Here is a 26,099-nt window from a genome sequence, read left to right on the forward strand (position 1 = left end):
ACTGTTCTTGGGTGGTTGACTCAATTTATCATCTGGTTCAACACCAACGCAAGGTCATTGGGTACCTTTCACGGAGTGTATTCTATTGAAAGCATCCAGACCAGGTCTTCGGCCTCAGGATAACTTCTGTCCTTCCAGTTTGAAAAACCTGAACATCAGCATAGATGCTGTCCTTCTTCTTATGACTATTATATATATAATGGTAATAATGGTTAGAATTTAAGGGAAATCTCAAATCTGGAGAAATAGAAATATACATACGTGTTAATGGCTTTTAAAAGTTGTTCAGGGGTTTTTCCTGATTTGTCTCTAATTTCTTGTATTAGAATAATATCGTATCTTTGAACAATCTGAAAATAAAAAAAAATAGATATAAAAAAAGCAACTGAAATAGCCACAACCAGGAATCCAGCCTAAGCAGCAGATAAGGTTCACTTTGAACTTATCTGCATCACATATGGTGTACGCATGCATGTGTGTGCCCGCATATATGCACATGTATGTGTATGTACGTTTGTCTGTGTGCATATATGAACGCATGTATGAATGTTTGTATGTATGTTTGTATGTGTGCATGTGCGCGCGTGTGTTAAATGTCATGGCTGTGTTTGCGGTGAATGATATTGGAATATTGTCTCAACAGTCATAACATCAGTTCCACAAGGAATAAATAGCTAGACTATCACAAAAATCTGACATTCAACGCCTAAAATTATCACATGTAATAACTGTGCACATGAAATCCGTAAGTATAATGAGTAGGGATTGCCGTATGATTTAGGAGCTCACTTCGTAACTATGTGGTTTCGTGTTCCATCTCACTGTGTGACACATAGGCCAAGCGTCTTCTACCACAGCTTCGAATCAATCAAGGCCTTATGAAGGAAATTTAGTAGACGTAAACTGTGTAGAAATCTGTTCAAGTGATCGTCTCTGTCTTTGGATAGAAAATTTAACCTATTGCTCGGTCCAACACCCTCACTTGGTCTATGAGTGCCATTAGCGGAGTCTGCTGTGTTGCTCGCATTCAGGCTAGGTTTCCTGTTGGAAGGTAACTTCCTTCCCCGTACTAGCTTTTGAGGTCCTAAGGTAATGGACATTCCCCTTTCTTCTCTGTCTAAGTCTTGCGTGTTTATCTTATAAAATATTTGGCGGAATATCTTCACTAATAGTAAAATTAGACAATTCATGACATAAAATCTATCCCAGCATATCCTCGATGTTTTATTTGCTATTCATTTCTGTGAGGCTACGTTTAATTTCTCCATCAGATTGAATAGGTATATCTCAGAGTTGTTGGCGTATTGTTGGTACCTTGATCGAAAGAAAACAACTATTGTGAAAGATGTCTCAGCCATGGCTCTCCCGTATTTTTATTTTGGTATCATAGAACTACATCATTCAAAATGTCCTTTTACTTAAGACGTTAGAGTGGACGTGGGGTAAATCTTGCTGCTATTTCTAGCACATCGAGCTACTTGTATAGGCTCCCTAGTTGGCTTGTAAGTATCAGAGTATTAGAAGTTGATCACTTTTAGTTAGCTTATTTAAAATGTTTGCATTACCTGCTCAGTGTCCAATAAATAGGCTATGTGTCAACATGCATGGAAAAGAAAATAACAGAGGATAGTAGTGAAGCCCCCTCCCCACCATAAAAAGCAATATGACCAAAGACTGTGTACTCTATCGCATGCAGCTGCGGTACAGTATTCAAAGGAGGAACATGTCGCCTCCTTAAAGTAAGAGTAGATGAACATCGGAAAGCCGTGACACGAAGGTATATTGAAAAGTCAGGTATAGCCGATCACGTATGGTAAAATGGAGACCACCAACCCCTGTGAGATGAGGTCAAAATAATAGATAGAGAGCACTACTGGAAAATTAGTAAATCCAAGGAAGCAGCGCATATGCTAAGACACAAGCTCCGTAGGCGGCCAAATGCAGCGATGAATACAATATAGGAACCAATAATTACGAAAGAAGGGGGCAGACTGCTACAACAGATTACAAAGAATTAGGTTTATAAGTCTTAAAAATTCAGTCTATCCTACCTACTGGCATAGCGTAGTAGATAAAGACGTTGATTAATGAAGTGCATTCAGCTAGATTTTGATTTCAATCCCTAGTAAGGCACCAGTTCGAATTATATAAATTCCTTGTCTCAGAAATAAAGAACTGCTTTCTTTTGAAATCCTCATCTAAAGATAAAATTATAACATACACAGATATTTGATAACGAAGGTTATTTGACTTTCTATTGATATATCTTTTAATGCATAAATTTATAGACATAGTTTCATTGTGTTAAACATTTCGATTGTGGCGACGATTTGAACACACAAATGCAGAATAATATACATCTTTTCCCTCTCTTTCTCTCAATTTCTGTTTCTATTTTTCCGCTGGTTCTACTATTTCCGTTTCTTTTTTTATATTCCCTTCTCATTTTTCTCTCTACATTACCTTTATTTATTTAATTATTACCCCCATTGGTATAACACTAGGACAAAACAGGTAGATTACAAGAACAAGCAGAATAACACTAAAGGAATACGAATCAGTTGTAGGGATCAAAATCAACGCTGACAAGTCGGCGAGCTTGTGGCTGGGCACCTGGCGAGGCAGGTCAATGCTGTTGGACGTTGGACTGACGGACCAGTTAAGCTGCTTGGTGTCTGGTTTGGTCCCGAATTCCAAAACGATAAAAAATGGGACAAGATGACATAGAGGGAGGCCGATCTTACCCAGAAATGGGCAGAGAGGAAGCTGTCCCTGAAAGGTCGAGCAGAGGTGGTGGATATCTACAGCAATCGCCTGATTGTCGTACCCTGCCCCGGTCACTGCTTGACCAGGTTGGGGCGTCTCTTATTTAATTTCTTGTGGAAAGAACGTGTTCCAATGGTCAGGTGTTCAGTCTGCTGCCAGCAACCTCTGAGTGAAGGTTTAGGCATGCAGTGGCGTCTGACGCGGAGACACGCGCTTAGGCTGTGCCATATAAAACGATTTCTGGACGGTGACAATGTATAGGCTCCGTTTCTGAGGCATGGCTTTCCGCAGCTCATCTCCTTGATGGAGCTGCAGTCCTTGGTAAAGAAAAGACCGAGTGACGCTAGGTGCTCACAGCCCTCTACCAGTCGAACAATGGAATCAGCAGAAGTCCACTTTAGCAATACTGGCTAGTCTGTTCCGGAGGACTTTCCGGTCAGCGACCACTATGGATAATGTTCAGATGTCCTTGACATAGCAGTACTACCGAAGGGCGCTACTAGTTCAAGATAAACTCTACAGGCACGAATATGCTGTCAGACGGGCTTGCCCGAGGTGCGCGTAGAGCGATGAAACCGTTCTGCAAGTACACAATTGGAGAGAGCACTTGCCCTTGATATTCAGGGTGATCCTGCATGTTGGGGTTCCTCGACTTCCCCTAGAGTCCTCCTGTGTCAGGAGGACAACATTGCTATCACCCCACCTCCTTTTTTTTTATTCATCTTATACTATTGTATACTATATATGCTTCCGTTCTCTGTTTTATTGTATACTGTGTATACTTTCTCTCATTTCACTATATGTAAACCCAAACTCTTGACGTTCACCCTGATAGCAAATTAAAGAAATCATCAACATCATCATCAGCATTATTCTTCTTCTTATTGTTGTTGTTGCTATTATTGTTATTCAGCCTCCGTCTCCGACCCACCGCGTGCTCTGTACAGTTCAAAGTGCCGTCGAAATTTCGTACACGCCTACTTGAATTCGAATAGCACGCACTTGTCACTGCCTGTCAAAGACCGAATTGTGATTCTGTTGCCACGTTGCGCCTCTGCCACTCGTGGCCTACCCATCGAAAGGCTTTCATTCCTTCATGTCTTAGCGCACGTGCCTTAGCTCTGAAAACACAACCTTTGTACTTTGCAGGTGCATTTTTGAACAGTAGCCTTGTTGGTTTACAGGCTTTCAAGATACTAGCCACTGATTCACAGGACTTTTTTGCCTACCAAAGTACAATCACAAGTCTTGGGTTGATCTCAGTTTATAGTAAAAAAACATTTGAACAAGGCAGTGGGACCAAAGACAGAACCACGTGGTTGCAAAACAAACTTCTTAATCACACTACAATATACATGAATGACGAAACCATTACTTTATCAATTAAACAAGAACTAATAAATCTTTTTGCCTTCTTGGTAATTATAGGTCTGAAATGATGAATTTTCAAGTTACTGAACTGGTTCTTTCGTTTTACCTTCTTGCCACTGCCCTACTCTTGAACTTTTATTCCAGTCTCTTGTCCTCTATCATTCACCCACTTATCTATAGTAAAAAGTTGTTTGTTTTTTGTTGATTTTTTTTCCTAATTCATATATGGTCTATGTTTTCTGAAGTCATACTGTTGTTTTTTCCCTAAAAGCTTTTTATATAGTGTAATGGATGCATCTTCCGCATAAGTTGTCAGACAAGTATATACTGGCAATTGATCTGACTTTAGATTCTTAGTCCTGAGCACCTATCACACATTATTATTATTATTATTATTATTATTATTATTATTGTTGTTATTGTTGTTAGTATTATATGTTTGACTTTTATTTTATATTTGCATAAGTTGATTCCAAATCTCACCCAGAGACTTCAAGAGACAACAAGTTAGTTCATGTTGGTATTATGCCTAGGGTATCATTATATTTGGTTTTCCACATAGTATTGTTCTAGAGAATGTTTAAGAAAACAAGAAAATTATAAGTTTATTTTTAAAATTTAAGATTACACTGACAGTATTTTACGTAGGAAATGAGCAGTTCCCATGAGCACTGTCTTTTGAATTTCTGCCATTTTGGGGTTTCCTGGTATCTAAGCTAGGTAGGAATCAGCCCCTTTTGCTATCATTTCTAGGGCACCTATGACAACAGGTACTATTTTAGTCTTGAGGCTCCATATTTTGCCAATTTCTGTTTCAAGATCTTTATACTTGCTCAGTTTTTGGTAGGTCTTGACAGATACATTTATGTCGATTGGGACAGTTATATTAATGAGGAGGAATGATTTTTGTTTGAAGTGTTTCAATATAATGCCTGGCCTATTCGCATCTATCTTTCGGTCAGTTTGAACGGTGAAGTTCCAGAGGAGTAAGATGGAATCATTTCCACGGACTGGAGGTGGTTTGTGTTCCCATCAGTTTTTATTATGGGGAAGATCCAGGTTTTCGTAACTTACCCAGTGAATATATTGTGCTGCACTATCATGCCTGTTGAGATACGCTGTAGGCGCAAGAAGAGTGCACATGGAGACAACATGATCAATGGTTTCATTTTGCTGTTTACCTACACAACATGTTGGGCTACTGCCGTTCTTTAATATGTTGACCTGGTAGTTCCTTGTAGGTAAGCATTGATCTTGGGCTGCTGTGATAAACCCTTCTGTTTCTGATTTTAAGTTAGAAGACACTAACCATTGATGGGTGAGGGCTTTGTCAACATCGGCACTATTAGCTCTCTTTGGATATTTGCCATTGAAAGGTTTTTCTTGCCCTTTATCAGTAAGAATATCTAAAGCAGCAGTTTTAGTACGGGTTTTCATACGCTTAGTTTTTCTGTGCTTGTTTCCAGTACGTCTAATTCTGGGATTTGTTGTATTTGGAATTCTCTTAGATATTCTTTTGTCTGTTTTGTTGTTGTTGTTGTTATTATTATTATTATTATTATTATTATTTTATTGTTTTTTTTTCTTCTTTTTTCAAGTTTTCTTCCATTTCTCACCAAAATGTTTCCCGTACACCTAGGGCAGAGAAGCTCATTGTGCGCATTCCCAGATAACACACGCAAATTCACAGGTAAAATATGTATTTAAAAAATTGATAAATAAATAAATTCATAAATGGATGTTGTTTTCACAGCGATAATGCTCTTCTCAGTACATGAGTCGTTTCAGTTAACACGATTTTTTGCACTTCCTGTAGGGATGGTAAGCCTGGTATCATTTTCAAATAGGTTTCAGTACCCTTTTATTATTATTATTATTATTATTATTATTATTATTATTATTATTATTATTATTATTATTATTATTATTATTATTAATTGATTTATTTATTTCTGTAAGTGATTTTTTGTTCACCTACTTTGAAATATGTTTTTAGTAAGACAGCGGTAGCTTTTGTTGTTGCTTAATGAGCAGAATCATGATCAAATGTGCTGCAGTCGTGATCATTCAGGATTACATAGTTCAATGCGACCTTTCTTTTGCGATGAGGTTAAGGTGTGATTTGAGATAGATTTGTCTATTGTTTTTACACATAGACAAATGTATACATACATAATATGCACATTTACGCACACACACACGTATATATATATATATATATATATATATATATATATATATATATATATATATATATATATATATATATATATATATATATATATATATAGACGGTTTAGATATAGATTCAAGGCTTGAATATGGTACTTATGCGTAGGCACCCGAATATCGCATCACAAAAGGATAGGTGACTAAAATCAAAAAATAAGCAACACGGATTTCAAAGGTGATTGCAGTACGCACGTTTCATGCTACTTCAATTTATTTAAGTAATGCGAGCTGAAGATTGCTCTTCATATTGCATTTAAGGTAATGCTCGCATTACTTATATATATATATATATATATATATATATATATATATATATATATATACACACACACACACATTTATATATATACGTACACAGTCACTAAACGAATAAAACGTTACCTCCATTTTAAAATTAAAATCATTACTATTGTTATGAATACAGCTGGCCCCGTGCCGTCAAAAATGACGGCTAATTGTGGTATTTTATATATAAATAAGGTACAAAACCAAGTTTTTAGTTTAATAATTCTTTTATTACCAATTTTTTTTGTGAAAAACCTCTCTGCAACTAAGATCCCTTGACTGCTTGTTTCCTTCAAATTTTCCTTCCTTCATATACGACTTAAGGCCACATAAAGCTGGCCATGACTAAATATGGGATAGAATATGGATTGTAAATCAAATTAATGCACTTGTCAATGTTATCTAGTGGTTGTTTTTTGAGATGTGACATCGATCATCGTTTATTACTGAAAGAACGCTGGTTCACACATACAAACATTCACATACTTCCCTTGTACACGCATACACACACACACACACACATATACTCACACAGAGTTGAAACGTTGTTTGATTTTTCTTTTCAGTGATGAATGTTCACCATCCCACTTCCATTACACACACACACGCACACACATACACACACACACAAACATTCACATACCTCTCTTTTACATACGCACACATACTCACACAGAGTTGAAACGCTGTTTGATTTTCTTTTCACCGTAGAATTTCCATCATCCCACTACCAGTTTGCCATCACCCCTTCCTTCCTTATTCATCTATCATCCCTTCTTTTCTCATTCATATATTGTTACGGAGAAAAACACAAGAGTATTATTATAGTAGATTATCAAGGCGCCGAGCAGGCACAACTGTTTGCACGGCGAACAAAATGCTTAATGACAATTCCTCCATCTTTTTCATTCAGAGATCAAATTCCGCCGAGGTCGACTTTGCCTTTCATTCTTTCGATAAAATAAGTACCAGTCATGTACTGAAATCGATGCAATCAACTTCACCCTCCCCTCAAAAACTTGCTGGACCCGTGCCAAAATGTAAAACTATTATTATAAATATTAGATATTGACGATACGATGCTCTCTACTGTATCATCTAAATATGTTGTTATTGGCACTCCGTCGCTTACGACGTCGAGGGTTCCAGTTGATCCAATCAACGGAACAGCCTGCTCGTGAAATTAACGTGCACTCCACAGACACGTGAATACTTAACGTAGTTCTCGGGGGATATTCAGCGTGACACAGTGTGACAAGGCTGGCCTTTTGAATTACAGGCACAACAGAAACAGAAAGTAAGAGTGAGAGAAAGTTGTGGTGAAAAAGTACAGTAGGGTTCGCCACCATTCCCTGCCGGAGCCTCGTGGAGCTTTAGGTGTTTTCGCTCAATAAACACTCCCAGCGCCCGGTCTGGGAATCGAAACCGCGATCCTACGACCGCAAGTCCGCTGCCCTAACCACTGAGCCATTGTTCTTCCACTATCATATAAATAATATATATATTTTTTACACAAATGTCACTTGCGTTCGTTTCCAAATCACTAGCATAAATTTTACTGAGTAAACATTGAAAAAAAAATGCGCATTTAGGAAAAATATATAATCTATTGGGTTGTACAGAAAGTTCATGCCGATTTTTAAACGAAAGAAAAAGGTCAATAGATACTTGCCATTACATTTTTAATCAACCAAATATGAACCATTTTGTTGCACAATGCATCTCTATTTTTCCTTTAACTTGAAAATACCCTCTTCCCAGAATTGAGGTGGTTTCATGGCAAATAAGTCGAAATGTTAGCTACTATAAATCGGCACGAACTTTCCGGACAACCCAATATATACTTTCAACTTTCACTCGGTTGCTTAATTAAGAAACAATCATTTTTTCGTATTTGCATGGGGCTTTAAAGAAAACCAACTCACTTAATGATAAACTGCAGTTCCCCACCCCCACCTGCATAGGAATGTCCACAAACAATTTGAAACACTTTATCTGCAAGCGAAATGCATGCCGTTTCTAGTAAGAAACTGAGTACTCTTTTAATCTTTTACTTGTTTCAGTCATTTGACTGCGGCCATGCTGGAGTACCGCCTTTAGTCGAGCAAATCGACCCCAGGACTTAATCTTTGTAAGCCTAGTACTTATCGGTCTCTTTTGCCGAACCGCTAAGTTACGGGGACGTAAACACACCAGCATCGGTTGTCAAGCGATGTTGGTGGGGGTGGACCAACACACACACACACACACATATATATATATATATATATATATATATATATATATACGACGGGCTTCTTTCAGTTTCCGTCTACCAAATCCACTCACAAGGCTTTGGTCGGCCCGAGGCTATAGTCGAAGACTCTTGCCCAAGGTGCTACGCAGTGGGACTGAACCCGGAACCATGTGGTTGGTAAACAAGCTACTTACCACACAGCCACTCCTGCGCCTAGGTGAAATAAACATCGGAGATGCTTTGCGCTTCTCAGAAACTGTACGAGCAACTCAGAGATTTTGCAACCTCTTTGCAATACATTGCAATGCACGCACTTTCTAATAACAAACCCAATTAACTCTCTCAACCTAACCTTTGTCCAAATCGCTTATCTATTATGTCATTTTTTTAGACAAGTAAACCTTCTATATGTTTTTATCCATATATTTTAAAATTTTGTACCAGTCAAAATTATATACATTTCATCGTCGACTAGTTTTAATGCTAAATAAGTGTAGAAAATCATGGACTTGCATTTATTTACATTTACTTTATGTTATTGATGATCTTACTCAACAACCCAGCGCAAGCCCTAACGTTCCTTCCCAAAATTAAACCTGAACTCTTGTATATTGCATTGCAATACTTTAATATTGTATTGTACATTAGACAATTTTAGAAGCTAAAATAATTTTGGAATGCATCTATTTTCCGCCTCCCTACGAAAACTGCTTAACTTAAGTTTTGACCTACTCTTTACTCTTTTACTTGTTTCAGTCATTTGACTGTGGCCATGCTGGAGCAAATCGACCCCAGGACTTATTCTTTGTAAGCCTAGTACTTATTATTCTATCGGTCTCTTTTGCCGAACCGCTAAGTTACGGGGACGTAAACACACCAGCATCGGTTGTCAAGCGATGTTGGGGCGACAAACACAGACACACAAACATACACACACACACACACACACACACACACATACATATATATATATATATATATATATATATATATATATATACATACGACGGGCTTCTTTCAGTTTCCGTCTACCAAATCCACTCACAAGATTTTGGTCGGCCCGAGGCTATAGTAGAAGACACTTGCCACGCAGTGGGACTGAACCCGGAACCGTGTGGCTGGTAAGTAAGCTACTTACCACACAGCCACTCCTGCGCCTATCTATCGTTAAGTGTATTAATATCTTCTGAAACCGTTCTGTGTGTTTTATTTATATTCATGACCGTCGTTTCCCAACTCTTTAGCTTAACACAATCAAATGATATTTTCCCCTTTAAACTTTCTGCTATTTTATTCGCTTGCACAACAATATACTTGTTACACTTCTTCGTACATACGTACTAATTGATCCCGCCTTTCCCAAGAACAGAATCTCCTCCCAGCACCTCATCTTTATTTTTTTTTTATAATCAACTTGAAATAACTTCTAGCATTCGCAGACACACACACACACACACACCTGTGAATGTATATATGTGAATAAATATATCACCCCACCTCATATCTGTATCTTTTTATTCGTTTATTTGCTTTGATATAGCACTGCTGTCACTCTAGAACAATGCCCTCTCAAACACATATATACGCACACACAAGCATGCACGGAGAGAGAGAGAGAGAGAGAGAGAGAGAGAGAGAGAGAGAGAGAGAGAGAGAGAGAGAGAGAGAGAGAGATTACTGTGTCATAGCCCATACTGTGGTGGTGTTACTATTTTGTTTCATATACCTTAGGCGAACCACCGCACACTCTTTCATTGCGCGCACGCGCGTGTTGTATGTATGTGTATGTATATATATATATATATATATATATACTTTTACTCTTTTATTCTTTTAAACATTTCAGCTCTAAAGCTGTGACCATGCTGGGGCAGATAGATAGATAGATAGATAGACATGAAGGCTTGTGTAAGAAGAAACTGTTTATATCATTCGAATAACAGTAGCATTTAATATAGGTCATTAACACACTAGCCTGTTTGGCTCCAGTGGAAAACGAAAAACACTTCAACCAGAACAATATATCGGGGTCATTTACGTACATACATCAGAGCAGTAACCGCATCTGGTGTTAGAATTGCTATTAATTTTTTCATCTCATATCCTATCGTTTTTAAAATTGAAGGAAACACTGAATACTGCGGTCCGGACTACACTATGACTAGACGAAAAAACAAAGCGGTATTGTTCCACTGGAATATTTTTTATCGTGAGTTTACTTGACCAACATTGTCTTGGAGCAAAGCAGCAACTACAACAACAAAAATAACAGCCTGTCCGGTTTGAGCGAGCTAATATAGCGGTTGTTGGTTCGAGTTAGATTTAACTCTGGTTATCTATATTATAGTCGTTAATGTTTTCTGAGAATAGACATGCAATAACCTGATGATAAGGAGGGTGCCTTTTGTCTGATGTGCAACTTTTATAAGAGAATTCTGCAACTTTTATAAGAGAATGTCTCTGTCAGGGAATACTTTCTGAAGCGCTGCCTTTCACCACTTGTGGCGCTATTTGCTTCTTATATGTTGAGTTGTTCCATGGATGTACTTTGACGTGATGCGGTTCATTTGATATCGTGGGGTGGGGGATATGATTCAACAGTCAAAGCTTGTTTCAATTAATCCTCTACCACCTTGTATTCATTTTAAGTAGAGAAGGTCTATATTTATAATGATGTGGGGATTTGGGGGAAGTACTTCGTAGTTTCCGGGTTTGGAGGTAATTAGTCGTTACCGGATTTGATATCCAAACCAGACCATTTCTAGCATGCAGTTGAGTGCCTTAAATGTTAGATTACTGTTACACCAACTAGCCGCCGCAAAATCCTAATTTATTGCACACAGAGAGCCCTAAGAATCATATTGTGCTTCTGTTTTTGTTAGCCCGAGTATAATATTCCCTAGTTACGCGTTCCTAGTTACTGTCTTGGGCTCACTTCTCTTTATAGTCTACATAAACGACCATCTCTTTATAGTTTATATAAATGACCTTTCCAGCGTCATAAAACACAGCAAAAATTCGCTGATGACGCTAAGCTCCAAAAAATTATCAATGAAGAAGACCGAACTGAACTCTAGTTTGACCTACACGCTGTGAGTCAAAAACAAAATGCAACTAAACGAGGGAAAATTTGAGCTGATACATTTTGGAAGAAAGACTATGCTAAAACAGCCATATTCTCTTCCTTCATGGTAACCACTCACAGCATCTAATAATATCGGAGACCTACAAGTAATTGTTGAAATAATCTCAGTTGGAGTGCCCACATCAACAACAAGGTTGGTATAGCTCGTAGGGTGAGCCCCTGGATCCTAAGAACCTTCCAGTTCAGAGAACAAGGTGTCATCATTCCTCTTTTCTCCTCCTTTGTACGGATACACCTCGTATACTGCTACACCCTGTGGTTTCCCCATAAAAGACAAAACATTTCGAAAATTGAATCACCCCAGAGGTCATTCACTAAAAAATTAAGGGCATGACTGATCTCGATTATTGAGACCGCCTTAAAGCATTGAAACTCTATTCTCTCCAGCACCGCCGTGGGCGATACATCATTTGCATGATGTGGAGAATATACCACCAGCATTGTGCAAACGACCTCAACATTAGCTTCAAAATTCATCCAAGGCTAGGACCACGAGCCATACGTCCCCTACCCAATTCAAGATCACAACACATAAATACACCTCAACACAATTTCTTTTCCTCAACAGGCCCTGCTCTATTTAACATTGCCCGAAACAGATCAAAAGGGAAAAGGATCCCATCACCGTTAAACAGAATCTGGACAAATTTCTTCAAGGAATACCAGATAAGTCATCTATACCTGGATACAACTTACTTAACAAGAACTCCCTACACGAATGGGCCATGATACCACAAAACTTGACTTAAAAAAGGATTTAGCTAATCTTATCAGGTGGTGCTATTAAGTTAGACACGGTCTGGACCAATCTTTGGTGGAAACATATCTAAGTTGCCTAAGCATAAGTACCATCGTAGGATATATTTTGATGCATCCCTTTGTAACTGTAGTATTCTTTGTTGGAGACAGGACAAATAATCAAGCCATTGATAAAGATATTATTATACTGGCTTGAAGGCGCTGAGCTGGCAGAAACGTTAGCACGCCGGGCGAAATGCTTAGCGGTATTTCGTCTACCGCTACGTTCTGAGTTAAAATTTCGCCGAGGTCGACTTTGCTTTTCATCCTTTCGGGGTTGATTAAATAAGTACCGGTTACGCACTGGGGTCGATGTAATCGACATAATTTGTTTGTCTGTCCTTGTTTGTCCCCTCTGTGTGTAGCCCCTTGTGGACAGTAAAGAAATTAGAAACATTAGCACGCCGGGTGATATGCTTAGCGGTATTTCGTCTACCTTTACGTTCTGAGTTCAAATTCCGCCGAGGTCGACTTTGCCTTTCATCCTTTCGGGGTCGATAAATTAAGTACCAGTACTGAAGTCGATCTAATTGACTGCCCCCCCCCCCCCAATTTCGGACCTTGTGCCTAGAGTAGGAAAGATTATTATATTGACTTGTAGTTTTTCTTCGTTTTATAATCAGGTGCGAACATTTATCTTAGCCAAACTATATTCCAGTATTGTTTTGAGATTGTTGTGATCTGGCTAAGGCCTTTCACCGTATCACACACTTTCCGCCGTCCACAAAGAAGTTATGTATCAAACTAGGCTGATGTTTTTGCCTTCCTGTGAACCAATTTCGTACACTTCAGATAACAGGTTCACTACAAGTACAAAACAATATCACAAAAAAAAAACAAAAAAAAACTATATCTTTTAAGTAGTTATAGGAACCTGGCAGGCGTGAAGTGGATTCGATCCACTTTACCCATATTTGAATAGCTAGGCCGAACCGGTCTCCACCACTTGACCCTTTTCTGACCTCTTCTACTCCATCTAGAATTGAGGTAAACAAGCTAAATCCTTTGCACTCACTGCCCTGCTTCATGGCTATATAAACAGGACACGCCAAGAAAACCTCCTCTTTTATCTTTCTAGTGACCAGTGGTCACTTGACGTCTCATGGAGAAAGATGCCTGGCTGATCAGCTACAACTTGGCAGAGGGAGAAATAACTTTACTGTCAGCCACTGTCAGACAACGGCGCCCACATTATAACCCTACTATCTCTCCCTCTATACAATTACTGCTATAAAAGAAGGAGCATACAGATACAGGCCTACATTCTCAACCTTGTATGTTTTATATACTATTACACTGGTCTACCCGTCGTGGTATGGCAACATAGAATGTAACGGCATAAATAAATATTTTCTTATAAAAAATGATCTTCATCGTTCAATTCTATAACCGATACATAGTCTTGTGGGACAATATAATCGCTTCCTGTTCTTAAATGTGGAATAGCAATCTAGGACGAAACCGAATACTTTGATTATGATCTAGCCGATTGGCCTCTAGCATCCACGAGTGAGGATCATAATCGAATATTTTCTTATAACCAAACCAGACAGTAATCCAAAATGTTTCCTATGTTGTCAAACGTTAGCCTTTACACTTTTGCTGATCAGAAGTTGCTCAGCATATCTCCAAACTCTTTTTTTCCCAGCTGTATGTTCAATATTATGATATTGTTATTATCGCAGTAATTCTGGAAGAAAAGTTTCCAACAAGCCGTATACATTTTATACGTTAGATTCAGAAGCGACAGTTGGCCGTTAGTTCTTTGTCAAGCGAGCAGAGTTCTTTTTCTTCTCCAGACTTGTTTTTCTCAATGTCAAACGTCGTAAACAGTGGCTTGGTAAAAAGGAAAAAGCTCAACCACAACCGAGAAGGGAACTTCATGGGAAAAAGGTTCTCTCTATCTGGTGGGACTGCAAAGGAGTAATTCACTTTGAATTGTTACCACCTAATGCAACAATCAATGCTCAAGTCTACTGTCAGCAATTAGAGCGTTTGAAGCAAGCTTTGAAGAAAAAAAGACCCTCTTTAGTGAATCGAAAAGTAGTGATGTTTCATCAGGACAATGCGTGACTCCACACTGCAAAGATCACATCACAGAAGATCGAAAAGCTTGGTTGGGAAAAAATTCCTCATCCACCTTATTCTCCCGACCTTTCTTTATTCAAAATTCGGACAGAACTTATGGGATGACCTGATAGTATACAATTTAAATTTATTTACTGCTTTGCTATTCTGACTACGCTTGCGCACTAAGTTTGAATCCATAATGTATAGAGAGCTGTCTTGCGCATGTGTTTGCCGCGTGTTTTCCATACGTATTACAACTACATAATTATGCATTCTTTAGCGATCCTACTGACGAGCTACAGATACCAAATTAATCTATTTGGTCATTAATAGCGATACTCGAGTATAGGGTTAACTAATTTTTTATTCACACTAGTGCTTATTAGCAGCGTGCCTTAAGAATTCCTTTTTTCGTGGTTTGGGTTAACTACCCTTTTTAGCATGTAAGAAGTCCTGTCAAGAGTCTTCTCTCCGTGTATAAATCTTTATACACTCATATATATATATATATATATATATATATATATATATATATATATATATATATATATATATATATATACATACATATATATATATATACATATATATATATATATATATATATATATATATATATATATATATATATATATATATATATATATATATTAGACTTCAGACACAAGCGTCTCTAATATTTTTATTTTGTGTTGTATGCTATGACTGGCCGTAGCTAAAAAAAGGCAAAACATACAATGGAAAATTTCCATGATGGGATGAATAATAGTAACTCTAAACACCTGCTGCAAAACTCGGCCATCGTTGCCACATTTGTGCAAAAGAGAAAAAGCCACATCTATGATGCTTTAAGAGGCATTTGTGTGTGTGTATGTATGTGTGTACGTGCGTGCATGGGAGAGAGAGAGAGAGAGAGAGAGAGAGAGAGAGAGAGATGGGAGAGGAGAGAGAGAAACTCTGTATAGCTGAAGTACATTATACAAATTCCGACCACTCTTGTTTATCTCCTTCTTAGTATCCGGAATCATATAAACCTCTCGACCCAAATAATTTTTCACCAATAAATTAGTCAGTGAATTAGAGCGGCAGTGTCCAGAATTGGTGTGTCACTGGTACTGGTGAGATTGATGCGGAGAGTACTTATTTCAAACAACTAGTACTCTCCGCATCAATCTCACCAGTACCAGTGACACACCAATTCTGGACACTGCCGCTCTAATTCACTGACTAATTTATTGGTGAAAAATTATTTGGGTCGAGAGGTTTATATGATTCCGGATACTAAGAAGGAGATAAACAAGAGTGGTCGGAATTTGTATAATGTACTTCAGCTATACAGAGTTTCTCTCTCTCCTCTCCCATCTCTCTCTCTCTCTCTCTCTCTCTCTCTCTCTCTCCCATGCACGCACGTACACACATACATACACACACACAAATGCCTCTTAAAGCATCATAGATGTGGCTTTTTCTCTTTTGCACAAATGTGGCAACGATGGCCGAGTTTTGCAGCAGGTGTTTAGAGTTACTATTATTCATCCCATCATGGAAATTTTCCATTGTATGTTTTGCCTTTTTTTAGCTACGGCCAGTCATAGCATACAACACAAAATAAAAATATTAGAGACGCTTGTGTCTGAAGTCTAATTTTTTAATGATGAAAGACCTTGCACAGGACCAATCTCACTCTCTAAACAATATATGCATTTGCCTCAAAAGAAGAACAAGTTTACATCAATGGATACAAACAGTCAAATATGTTACACCAGAGTTTTCCATTTAGAGCTGTGGTTCTCAACCAAGGTCCATATGTCCCCTAAGAGTCCTATATTAGATTTTTGGGGCCCACGCAACAAAATTGTTAGCTGGGGATCCACAATAGTATTTTTAGGGCCCCTAAAAAAAATTTGCTTCAGGTGTATGTATTGGTATATATTGCAAGAAACAGTTGGGTTTCTTTCTCTAACATTTTACATAGTTCAACTTTTACAAGTTAATATGTGAAAAACAAAATAGGCATTTCGAGAGAAGTTTCTATACAACTAGTTTTTGAAAATCAAATGGCAATGAGGGGCCACCAGAATAAAATAGTAATTAAAGGGGTCCACACATAAAAAAAATATGGTTGAGAACCCCTGATCTAGAGGGATATCTAAACAAAGAACAGGGACCTCTCGCTCATAGTTGTGCAATTGAACAGCTATGAGCTGTTGATTAACTCCACTGAGTTTATCAACACTTTGACAGTTTTGTTTTTCGTCCAGTAAGTTGCCCAAAGAAAACCTCCCACTTTACCGAAGGGGCTTAGTAGGATTGCCGGTTTAGCCGGCAACAGTCCGACCGACACGTTGTGCAGAGTTACATGTTACCAGTAGCACTTAGAGTGACCTGGTATAACATACATACGTACGCACATACATGCATACATACATACATACATAGACACGTATACACACACATGCATATAAACATTCATGCATGCATGCGTGCATACTTACATATAAGTAGGCATTCTTAAATACATTTATACATACACTTATACATGCATACAAGCACGTATTTATATAAAGATGTACGCATACACCCATATAAACATACACAAATAAATGTATATATACCTACAAACTTATACATACATACACCCTCAAACCCACTGTCACAGACACTCAATCACATGCAAGCACATGAGCACAAACATATATGCATTCATACACGCGAACATATAAACGTACATACAAGCATACATACACACATACACACATAATGCATACATGTGTATGTGTGTGTGCATGAATACATATAAACTTATAAATATAAACACACCCATCGTTACATCCATTCGTCCATACATACACACACATACACGCATGCATACATACATACATACATACATACATACGTACATACATACATACATACATTCATACATAAGTACGTACGTACACGAGTTTGGGTTTATCTTGTCTTTTAAAATTGCTTTCAGTGCATTACTGATTCTTTTACGAGATATACCAATACTGTACCATCCATTTGCAGGCTCAAAATAAGATTAGTTTCGACAGCCTTGAGTCAAGCATTCTCACATGTGAAGCTCAACGCAGCTGGATTTGCTGGAGCTTAGAAAACATGGCACTTCTGAGAAGTTTTGTTTGTGAAATGTTGTCCTTCGATTTTATGCCTAGCATATTCATTAGGCTTTTATGAATAAGATTGGCACACTTCCCAAGTTTCAACCCCATATAGGAATGATGACAGTCATATTAACTTTAATTTATGCTAGCAATGCAAAAAAATGTCACTGTCCCAAATCTGTGTTACAGTTTTCTGCCATATGGCTGGAAGCCTGCAGAACACTTCTTAATGATATTTACGTTACGTACAGACATAATAGTAGATTGCAAGCAAAAATTAAGAATTTAAATGTCTGTAAACTACTGTCTGCAAATGCTTTCTTGCTATCAACACTACAAGAAAGGAAGGTGCTGCACTAACGTTTCATAGGACAAGCACTGTGTGTATCCCCTCGTGTAAAAGTGCGTGGGACAGAACTGAAAAAAATGTATATAACCTTGAATGTCTTGCAGGTGCACTGTCCTCAGATGCCTGCGTTGATAACGATATGTCATCACATATTGGTAAGGCGACATACGCGCGCACACACACACATGCATATACGTGTGCATGCATAGATAGATAGATAGATAGATAGATAGATAGATAGATAGATAGATAGATAGACAGACAGACAGACAGACAGACAGACAGATAGATACATACATACATACATACATAAACAGACAGACACATACATACATACACATATACATACATACATTTCATGTGAAGAAGAATTATTACTGGTATAACGTATGTAGGTGCAAAAATGGAAAGACGTGATTGACTGCAAAATAAAACTGGATATAGAAATATCTGTTCTCCTTATTGTTAATTTATGTATATATACTCTGGCATAACTAGGTACTATCTCAGTTTCTATAATCATAACATTTCAGTCGTTGTACCCTCCGACGTTTTACAGGTGCCTGTCGTATTTGATAACGTTCATGGAATTTTGAACCAAATCCTTCACTAAAGCCATAGATGTAGATTGTTTTCATTCTGTTGTCCATACTAGCTATTATTAGGTTTTTTCTTTTTTTTTTTTTTGCTACTTGTTTGTTATGCTTCACTCAGAGAGTATATAGCTTGTGTGACTCAGGGACTGAACTCACGCCCATTTACTAACTAACCTACGAGATTTAACAGTTAATCACCATTTACACTTACTATCCGATTGTCCCACATGTTTTTTGTCTTACGATTCTTCAAAGCAGAAACTAAATCATTCGCAATCATATGCTGTTAATTGTGATCTGGATGCACTTTCAGCAAATGACCTACAGGAAATTATGGATAGATTTTTGGATATCCACACCGTAATGAGACTCAAGATAAAGATTATCAAAAACAAATGTGATAAAGTGATGTTCCTTCCTGTCCCAGGGAGCCCTCACTGTGTGCCGCCAATATTTGTATTTGGTATGAAACTATCAGAGGTCGATCGAGGCATTTGCCTTACTTGTAGCCGTTGCTTAGTCGGGAGCTTGAGTATGATCAAAAAGTACTAACTGCTAATAGTAATGCCACACAGTACTGAGTGTTTATGAGCTTTGCGTCATTACAATCCTTCTTTGAGGACATGGAACATGGACGGTTTTCCTCAGAATTCACTAGGGTATTTTATTAGGAATATCTTGGAAAAATATAGCTTCCGTTTCGGAACTTTATGAACGATCCAAGAATCCAAGCAAAAAAAAAAGTTGTCTTGTGAGTAGATTGAGATGGGTTGGTCAGGTTATCAGAGCTAAAGTATTGTAGGTTCCCCAAGCAAACCTTTTTATGGAGTATTAATGGACCGTATGGGGCCTCAAAGTAAGTCTATGAAGAAATTTATAAATTGAGGCCTGACCTAAGAGAAATAGGAATTAGAATTAAGAGCTGGCCAAGATTAACAACAAATTGTATGGAAGGAGTAAGCAGACTTATGAGAGTGGTGGAGCAATGGTAACTGAAACTATTTGCCGCACAAAGTTGCTTTATGCAGTATACTAGATAAAATAAAAATACAACACAGCCCGGGCAATAAAAAAAGGAGGATTGTACCTGCTTATATCACGCTCTATTATCTAAGGTTGGACTGGTTAACAGGTAAATTAAAATTTTCAAGAGCCCAGCTTGTAAATTATCTTTGGTCGAAGTCAATTTAAATATAAATAGGTTAATTGTAAGATAGCCCATAAATTGTGCACTTCTGTAGGTCAACAACAGACTTTGCAAGTTATCATAGATATTAAGATAAGGAGTCACTACATCTTTAATAGGGAAAAAGCGAAGCGCAAAAAGTGGTGCTCCTCGGCAAAAAGACGACTGTCACCTTCTCTGTCCATCTGTCTGACCGTCTGTCTACCTGTCTGTCTTATCTATCTATCTGTAACGAGAGAGGTGTCTATCTGTATATGGAAATTGCTAGCCTTTTGCCAAAATTTTAAACGAATATATGTACACATACATAGCTGGTAAACTACATTCACGCATGCATACATATGTACGTACATACATAAGCACACACGCACGTGTGTGTGTGTGTGTGTGTGTGTGTGTGTGTGTGTGTGTGCGTATGCGTTTGTGTGTGTGTGTTTATGTTAGAGTAACATCCACTTACTGGTGATAGGGTACCCATTTTCTTTACACTCTCTCTCCTTGAAGGGCTATTTAAAAGAAGTTGATTAAAGTTTCGTCAGAGGATGAAATCTCAATTTTGAATCACTCTTAAACTTGCCATTCAATCATACTACTTATGTCCACCTGAAAAAAATTTTGAGTCCAACCTCACCGACACCTGTACTATACTCCAGGTTGTTGCCACTCATGTTCGCCACCACCTCTTTTTATATTGTAACAGTTTAGATACAAGCAATCACAATATTAAATTCGTGGAAAAGTGCGGACGGCGAGTAAGATTAAAGATTGTACACGTTCGATCTACGCTTTAGCCAGGGCTATAGTTAAGTCGTGTGCAAGGAAAGCCAGACATGACTCAATAATCTTCAAGATTCCGATTAAAATATATTTTAAAGGCGTAAACACACAGAGCTTCATAAATAACAGTCATTTATGAAAACATGCTGTGATTCTGGCCGTAACTAAAGAAAGCAAAAAACGAAAAAATTTAAAGACTATATGGACAAGATTTTAAGCGGCTAAAATATATTCTAAGCAAAAATTCTTAAGTAGGCACCAGGCCAAAAGGTTGGATTAAATCCATTTCTGTATTTGAATTGTGGATATGTTACCGAATTAAGAATGTTTTAAAATATGCCAAGGGAGATAACTAACGATCGTGTCTGCCAAGCCGCTGCTCTTCGTACCGAAATATCAACAATAACAATGAATTTTAAAAAATAATTTTGTCTTCTTGTAATTACAAATAAATAGAGAGAAAGAACAAAGAATTCCCCACAAAACGATCGTTTTTGATGCGGCATTGTAAAGCTAGTTAAGTGCATCATTTTACTCGCTTCCCGCCTATAAAAACACCTTAAACAACAAAGCAGGAAATTATAACGATAAATCGACTCATTGTTATTTTGATAAGATCGTCGGTAGGTGAAAAAAATTGGATACTCATACAAGGATCCTGATGTTTAAATTATTAAGTAACAATAAATTCAGTCGATTCGATCCAGAATCTCAAGTTAAGGAGAAGTCAACCAGGAAGCCTAATTTCCTATCGAATCTAAATATATACGGATATGATCATATATTTATATTACAAAGTACGGACGAATGTACGTATATATGTATACATGTCAATCTATCGATCTGTCGATCTATCTATCTATCTATCTATCTATCTATCTATCTATCTACCAAATTCATCAATACAATACAATACATACGTACATACATGTGTGTGCGTGTGTATACATACATACATACATACATACATACATACATACATACATACATGTGTGTGCGTGTGTATGTGTGTATACATACATACATACATACATACATACGAACATACATACATACATACGAACATACATACATACATACGAACATACATACATACATACGAACATACATACATACATAACTGAAATATGCTCTCCCAACAAAGCCATTTGTACATAAAGCACTGTCTAATCGTTCAGTCATGTATAGCATGCACGGACAAGCGCGCACGCGTGCACGCACTCAAATTGATAAGTGACTTACTTGTGTTATAATTTTCATCACATCAACTTTCGACGATTTAGTGGGACCAAATATTTGTATATTAAAAGCTGCAATTTTAAAAAATCGGGTATCTTTGTTTGAATAAGCTGCGTCTATGGTCGATGCGATCGCTCCCATTAGCACCACCAGGAAAATAATGGTAGCAGGCATTCTTTAACGCTAACCTGTTACTGTCAACAGTCAACTAACCAAGGAATACTATAAATTAGTGGTAGTGTTGACAAGATACATGCTAAACGTTTGAGAAAAATCTTCTCGCAGTTTCGTTTACTGACGTTTTCCACTCACTGATGACGAATTGATTCTGTTAAAAGCTGAGCAGTTTATTCACACACACACACACACACACACACACACACTGAAGCACTGATGCAAGCACTTAAACACACTTACACATTACGTCCAATAACTCCAAACACCCATTTCCACGAAACACACACATACACTTACGCAAACTTATTTATGACATTCATAATGAAAAAAACACCCATTTACCCCAAATACACATGCGCACACGCGTGCGAACACACACACACACACACACACATACGCACACACACACACACACAAACACAAGCGCATCGCGCGCGCGCGCACAGATACATATGGCGGTAGGTGGTTTGGTGGGTGTTGCCTTATGTGTGTGTGGGTGTAAAAAAAGTTGCAATGGTATATTTATATTATTTGACTGACTTTCATATTTAACCAATCACTGTTTGGACCGCGCGAGGGTACATGTGGATGTATGCTCAAGTATCATGCAGCATACATTATGCAAACGTAAGATACACATAGTTATCGTGAGATTGCACGTAAATTTATATACATACACATACACACACATACGATTTATAAGAGAGGGAGAGAGAGAGTGAGAGAATGACAAGGAAAGGGTGTTGCAAAATGAGAGAAGGGGGAAGCAGATTAATTACCTACTTTCCTAACTACTTTGTTGTCTTATTCTCCCTACAATCTCTTGCCTCTTCCTCCCTCTGTTGTCGTTACTCCTCCTATAGCTCTCTTTCCGTCTCTGCTTTAACTTTTGCATTGATCTGAGATGTTACATGCATGCATAATATATGTGAAATATCTCCGTGTGTGTGTGTGTGTATGGTTGTGCGTGAGTGAGTGCTTCTGTGTTGGCACACACACACACACACACACACACACACACACACACACACACACACACACACACACACACAAACGTGTGATACACACATACTGGACTGCAGCTATTTTGGGGCTTTGAATTTGAGAGATTTTGTTGAGCAAATAAAGCCCAATACTTTTTATTACTTTTTTCTTTACTGTAGTATTTATTGTAACGGACCTTTGCCGAACCGCTAAGTTACGAAGGTGTAAACTCACCAACACCGGTTGTCAAGTAGCTCAAGGAGTAGAGAGGAAGACACAAACACAAACACACATTCATTATACACACACATATGCACCCCCCCCCCCCATATATATATATATATATATATGTGTGTGTGTGTGTGTGTGTGTGTGTATGTGTGTGTATGTTTGCATGTATGTATGCAGGCATGCGTGTATGTATACAAATTAGCTGTGAAGTTAGTAAAGTGACTTAAGCGCCGTGTGTGATCCTTCTTAAACTTATGAAGAAACATTTATATAAACACACACATATTAGGTCCTGGTAGACTATAAAGGTAGGGCATTTCTAGAGAAGCTCTCACCCAGAATTCTGGGCTACCAACATGGTTGGATTCCAGTCTAATACCGAAATTCTTCAACAGTAAATCTGTTGTGTGAGTGTAGCGAAGAGTAAAATATAATCCAAATTATAAGACATGGAAATCTTTAATGATGTGTTAAAGGATTTGTGTGTGTGTGTGTATAATGCACACACACACACACACACACACACACACACACACACACACACACACACACATACACACACACACACACACACACACACACACACACACACACACACACACATATATATATATATATATATATATACACATATTCATGTGTGCATGTATATATGTTTGTGTGTGTGTGTACATGCGACTACATTATTATTGTTGTTGTTATTTTTTTAACTTTTAGTCTGCATGCTTGTTAGTCACTTGCCGAGACACACCCAGCGACCGAGGACGAGTGAAGGGTAAGATATGTTACAGTATGAATGAAAGCTTGAGGAGGGGAAGGAGCAACACAGACATTTAAATGGATAGGGTTAATCTAAGGATGTGGGCAGTACTTGTCAGCACAATCTTTTGGATTTCTCTGAGACATGGTTCTCCTGGGATGTTATCTAGATGTTTCTAGCATCCCTTTTTTTATCATACCTAGAGCACCTACGATAATAGGAACTATTCTCGCTTTAAGATGTCACATCTTTTGTATTTCAATTTCCAGATCCTTATATTTACTTAATTTATCAAATTCCTTTACTGATATATTTTTATCAGTGGGAACATTTACAGCTATTAGTCTACAAGTATTTTCTTCCCTGTCTTTACTAATCATATCTGAACGATTAGCCTGGATCGTTCTGTCAGTGTTGACTGGAAAATCCCAAAAGATAGTGACATTTTACCTTCAACGACGGGCTCAGGATGATGTTCACACCACTAAGCAGGAGTGCTGATTTTGTAGTGTTTTCATAGTTTCCAATGTAAATACTATCCTACCCCATCGTGGCGATTTCTATATTCGTTTGGTGTCAGCACAGGACATCCCGAAACGAGATGGTCTATTGTTTATGTCTATGAAGAAATTTATAAATTGAGGCCTGACCTAAGAGAAATAGGAATTAGAATTAAGAGCTGGCCAAGATTAACAACAAATTGTATGGAAGGAGTAAGCAGACTTATGAGAGTGGTGGAGCAATGGTAACTGAAACTATTTGCCGCACAAAGTTGCTTTATGCAGTATACTAGATAAAATAAAAATACAACACAGCCCGGGCAATAAAAAAAGGAGGATTGTACCTGCTTATATCACGCTCTATTATCTAAGGTTGGACTGGTTAACAGGTAAATTAAAATTTTCAAGAGCCCAGCTTGTAAATTATCTTTGGTCGAAGTCAATTTAAATATAAATAGGTTAATTGTAAGATAGCCCATAAATTGTGCACTTCTGTAGGTCAACAACAGACTTTGCAAGTTATCATAGATATTAAGATAAGGAGTCACTACATCTTTAATAGGGAAAAAGCGAAGCGCAAAAAGTGGTGCTCCTCGGCAAAAAGACGACTGTCACCTTCTCTGTCTATCTGTCTGACCGTCTGTCTACCTGTCTGTCTTATCTATCTATCTGTAACGAGAGAGGTGTCTATCTGTATATGGAAATTGCTAGCCTTTTGCCAAAATTTTAAACGAATATATGTACACATACATAGCTGGTAAACTACATTCACGCATGCATACATATGTACGTACATACATAAGCACACACGCACGTGTGTGTGTGTGTGTGTGTGTGTGTGTGTGTGTGTGTGTGCGTATGCGTTTGTGTGTGTGTGTTTATGTTAGAGTAACATCCACTTACTGGTGATAGGGTACCCATTTTCTTTACACTCTCTCTCCTTGAAGGGCTATTTAAAAGAAGTTGATTAAAGTTTCGTCAGAGGATGAAATCTCAGTTTTGAATCACTCTTAAACTTGCCATTCAATCATACTACTTATGTCCACCTGAAAAAAATTTTGAGTCCAACCTCACCGACACCTGTACTATACTCCAGGTTGTTGCCACTCATGTTCGCCACCACCTCTTTTTATATTGTAACAGTTTAGATACAAGCAATCACAATATTAAATTCGTGGAAAAGTGCGGACGGCGAGCAAGATTAAAGATTGTACACGTTCGATCTACGCTTTAGCCAGGGCTATAGTTAAGTCGTGTGCAAGGAAAGCC

At 37.9% G+C, this 26,099-nt stretch overlaps 1 protein-coding gene and 1 long non-coding RNA gene across 3 annotated transcripts in view; both read right to left on the minus strand.

Moving 5' to 3' along the window:
* Positions 1–22,609, minus strand: part of LOC106869599 (deoxyribonuclease-1) — a 55,569-nt gene extending 32,960 nt beyond the window's left edge. The window contains exons 1-2 of one of the 2 annotated variants that reach the window (XM_089347969.1): positions 22,182–22,609; positions 262–350 (exon numbers count right to left, since the gene is read on the minus strand). In XM_089347969.1, coding sequence (XP_089204095.1) covers positions 262–350; positions 22,182–22,352 — 260 coding nt within the window. In that variant the 5' untranslated portion in view covers positions 22,353–22,609. Of the gene's footprint in view, positions 1–261; positions 351–20,622; positions 20,656–22,181 lie in introns of those variants that run through there. The other variant, XM_089347970.1, reaches the window with a different exon arrangement.
* Positions 22,610–24,437: 1,828 nt separating this feature from the next.
* LOC149137265 (uncharacterized) overlaps positions 24,438–26,099 on the minus strand; it is a 28,265-nt gene continuing 26,603 nt past the window's right edge. The window contains exon 5 of the long non-coding RNA XR_016240801.1: positions 24,438–25,779. This is a non-coding gene — a long non-coding RNA (uncharacterized LOC149137265). The remainder of the gene's footprint in view (positions 25,780–26,099) is intronic.

The sequence above is a fragment of the Octopus bimaculoides genome, chromosome 2, assembly GCF_046866305.1.
Source record: "Octopus bimaculoides isolate indiv1 chromosome 2, ASM4686630v1, whole genome shotgun sequence".
Lineage (NCBI taxonomy): Eukaryota > Metazoa > Mollusca > Cephalopoda > Octopoda > Octopodidae > Octopus > Octopus bimaculoides.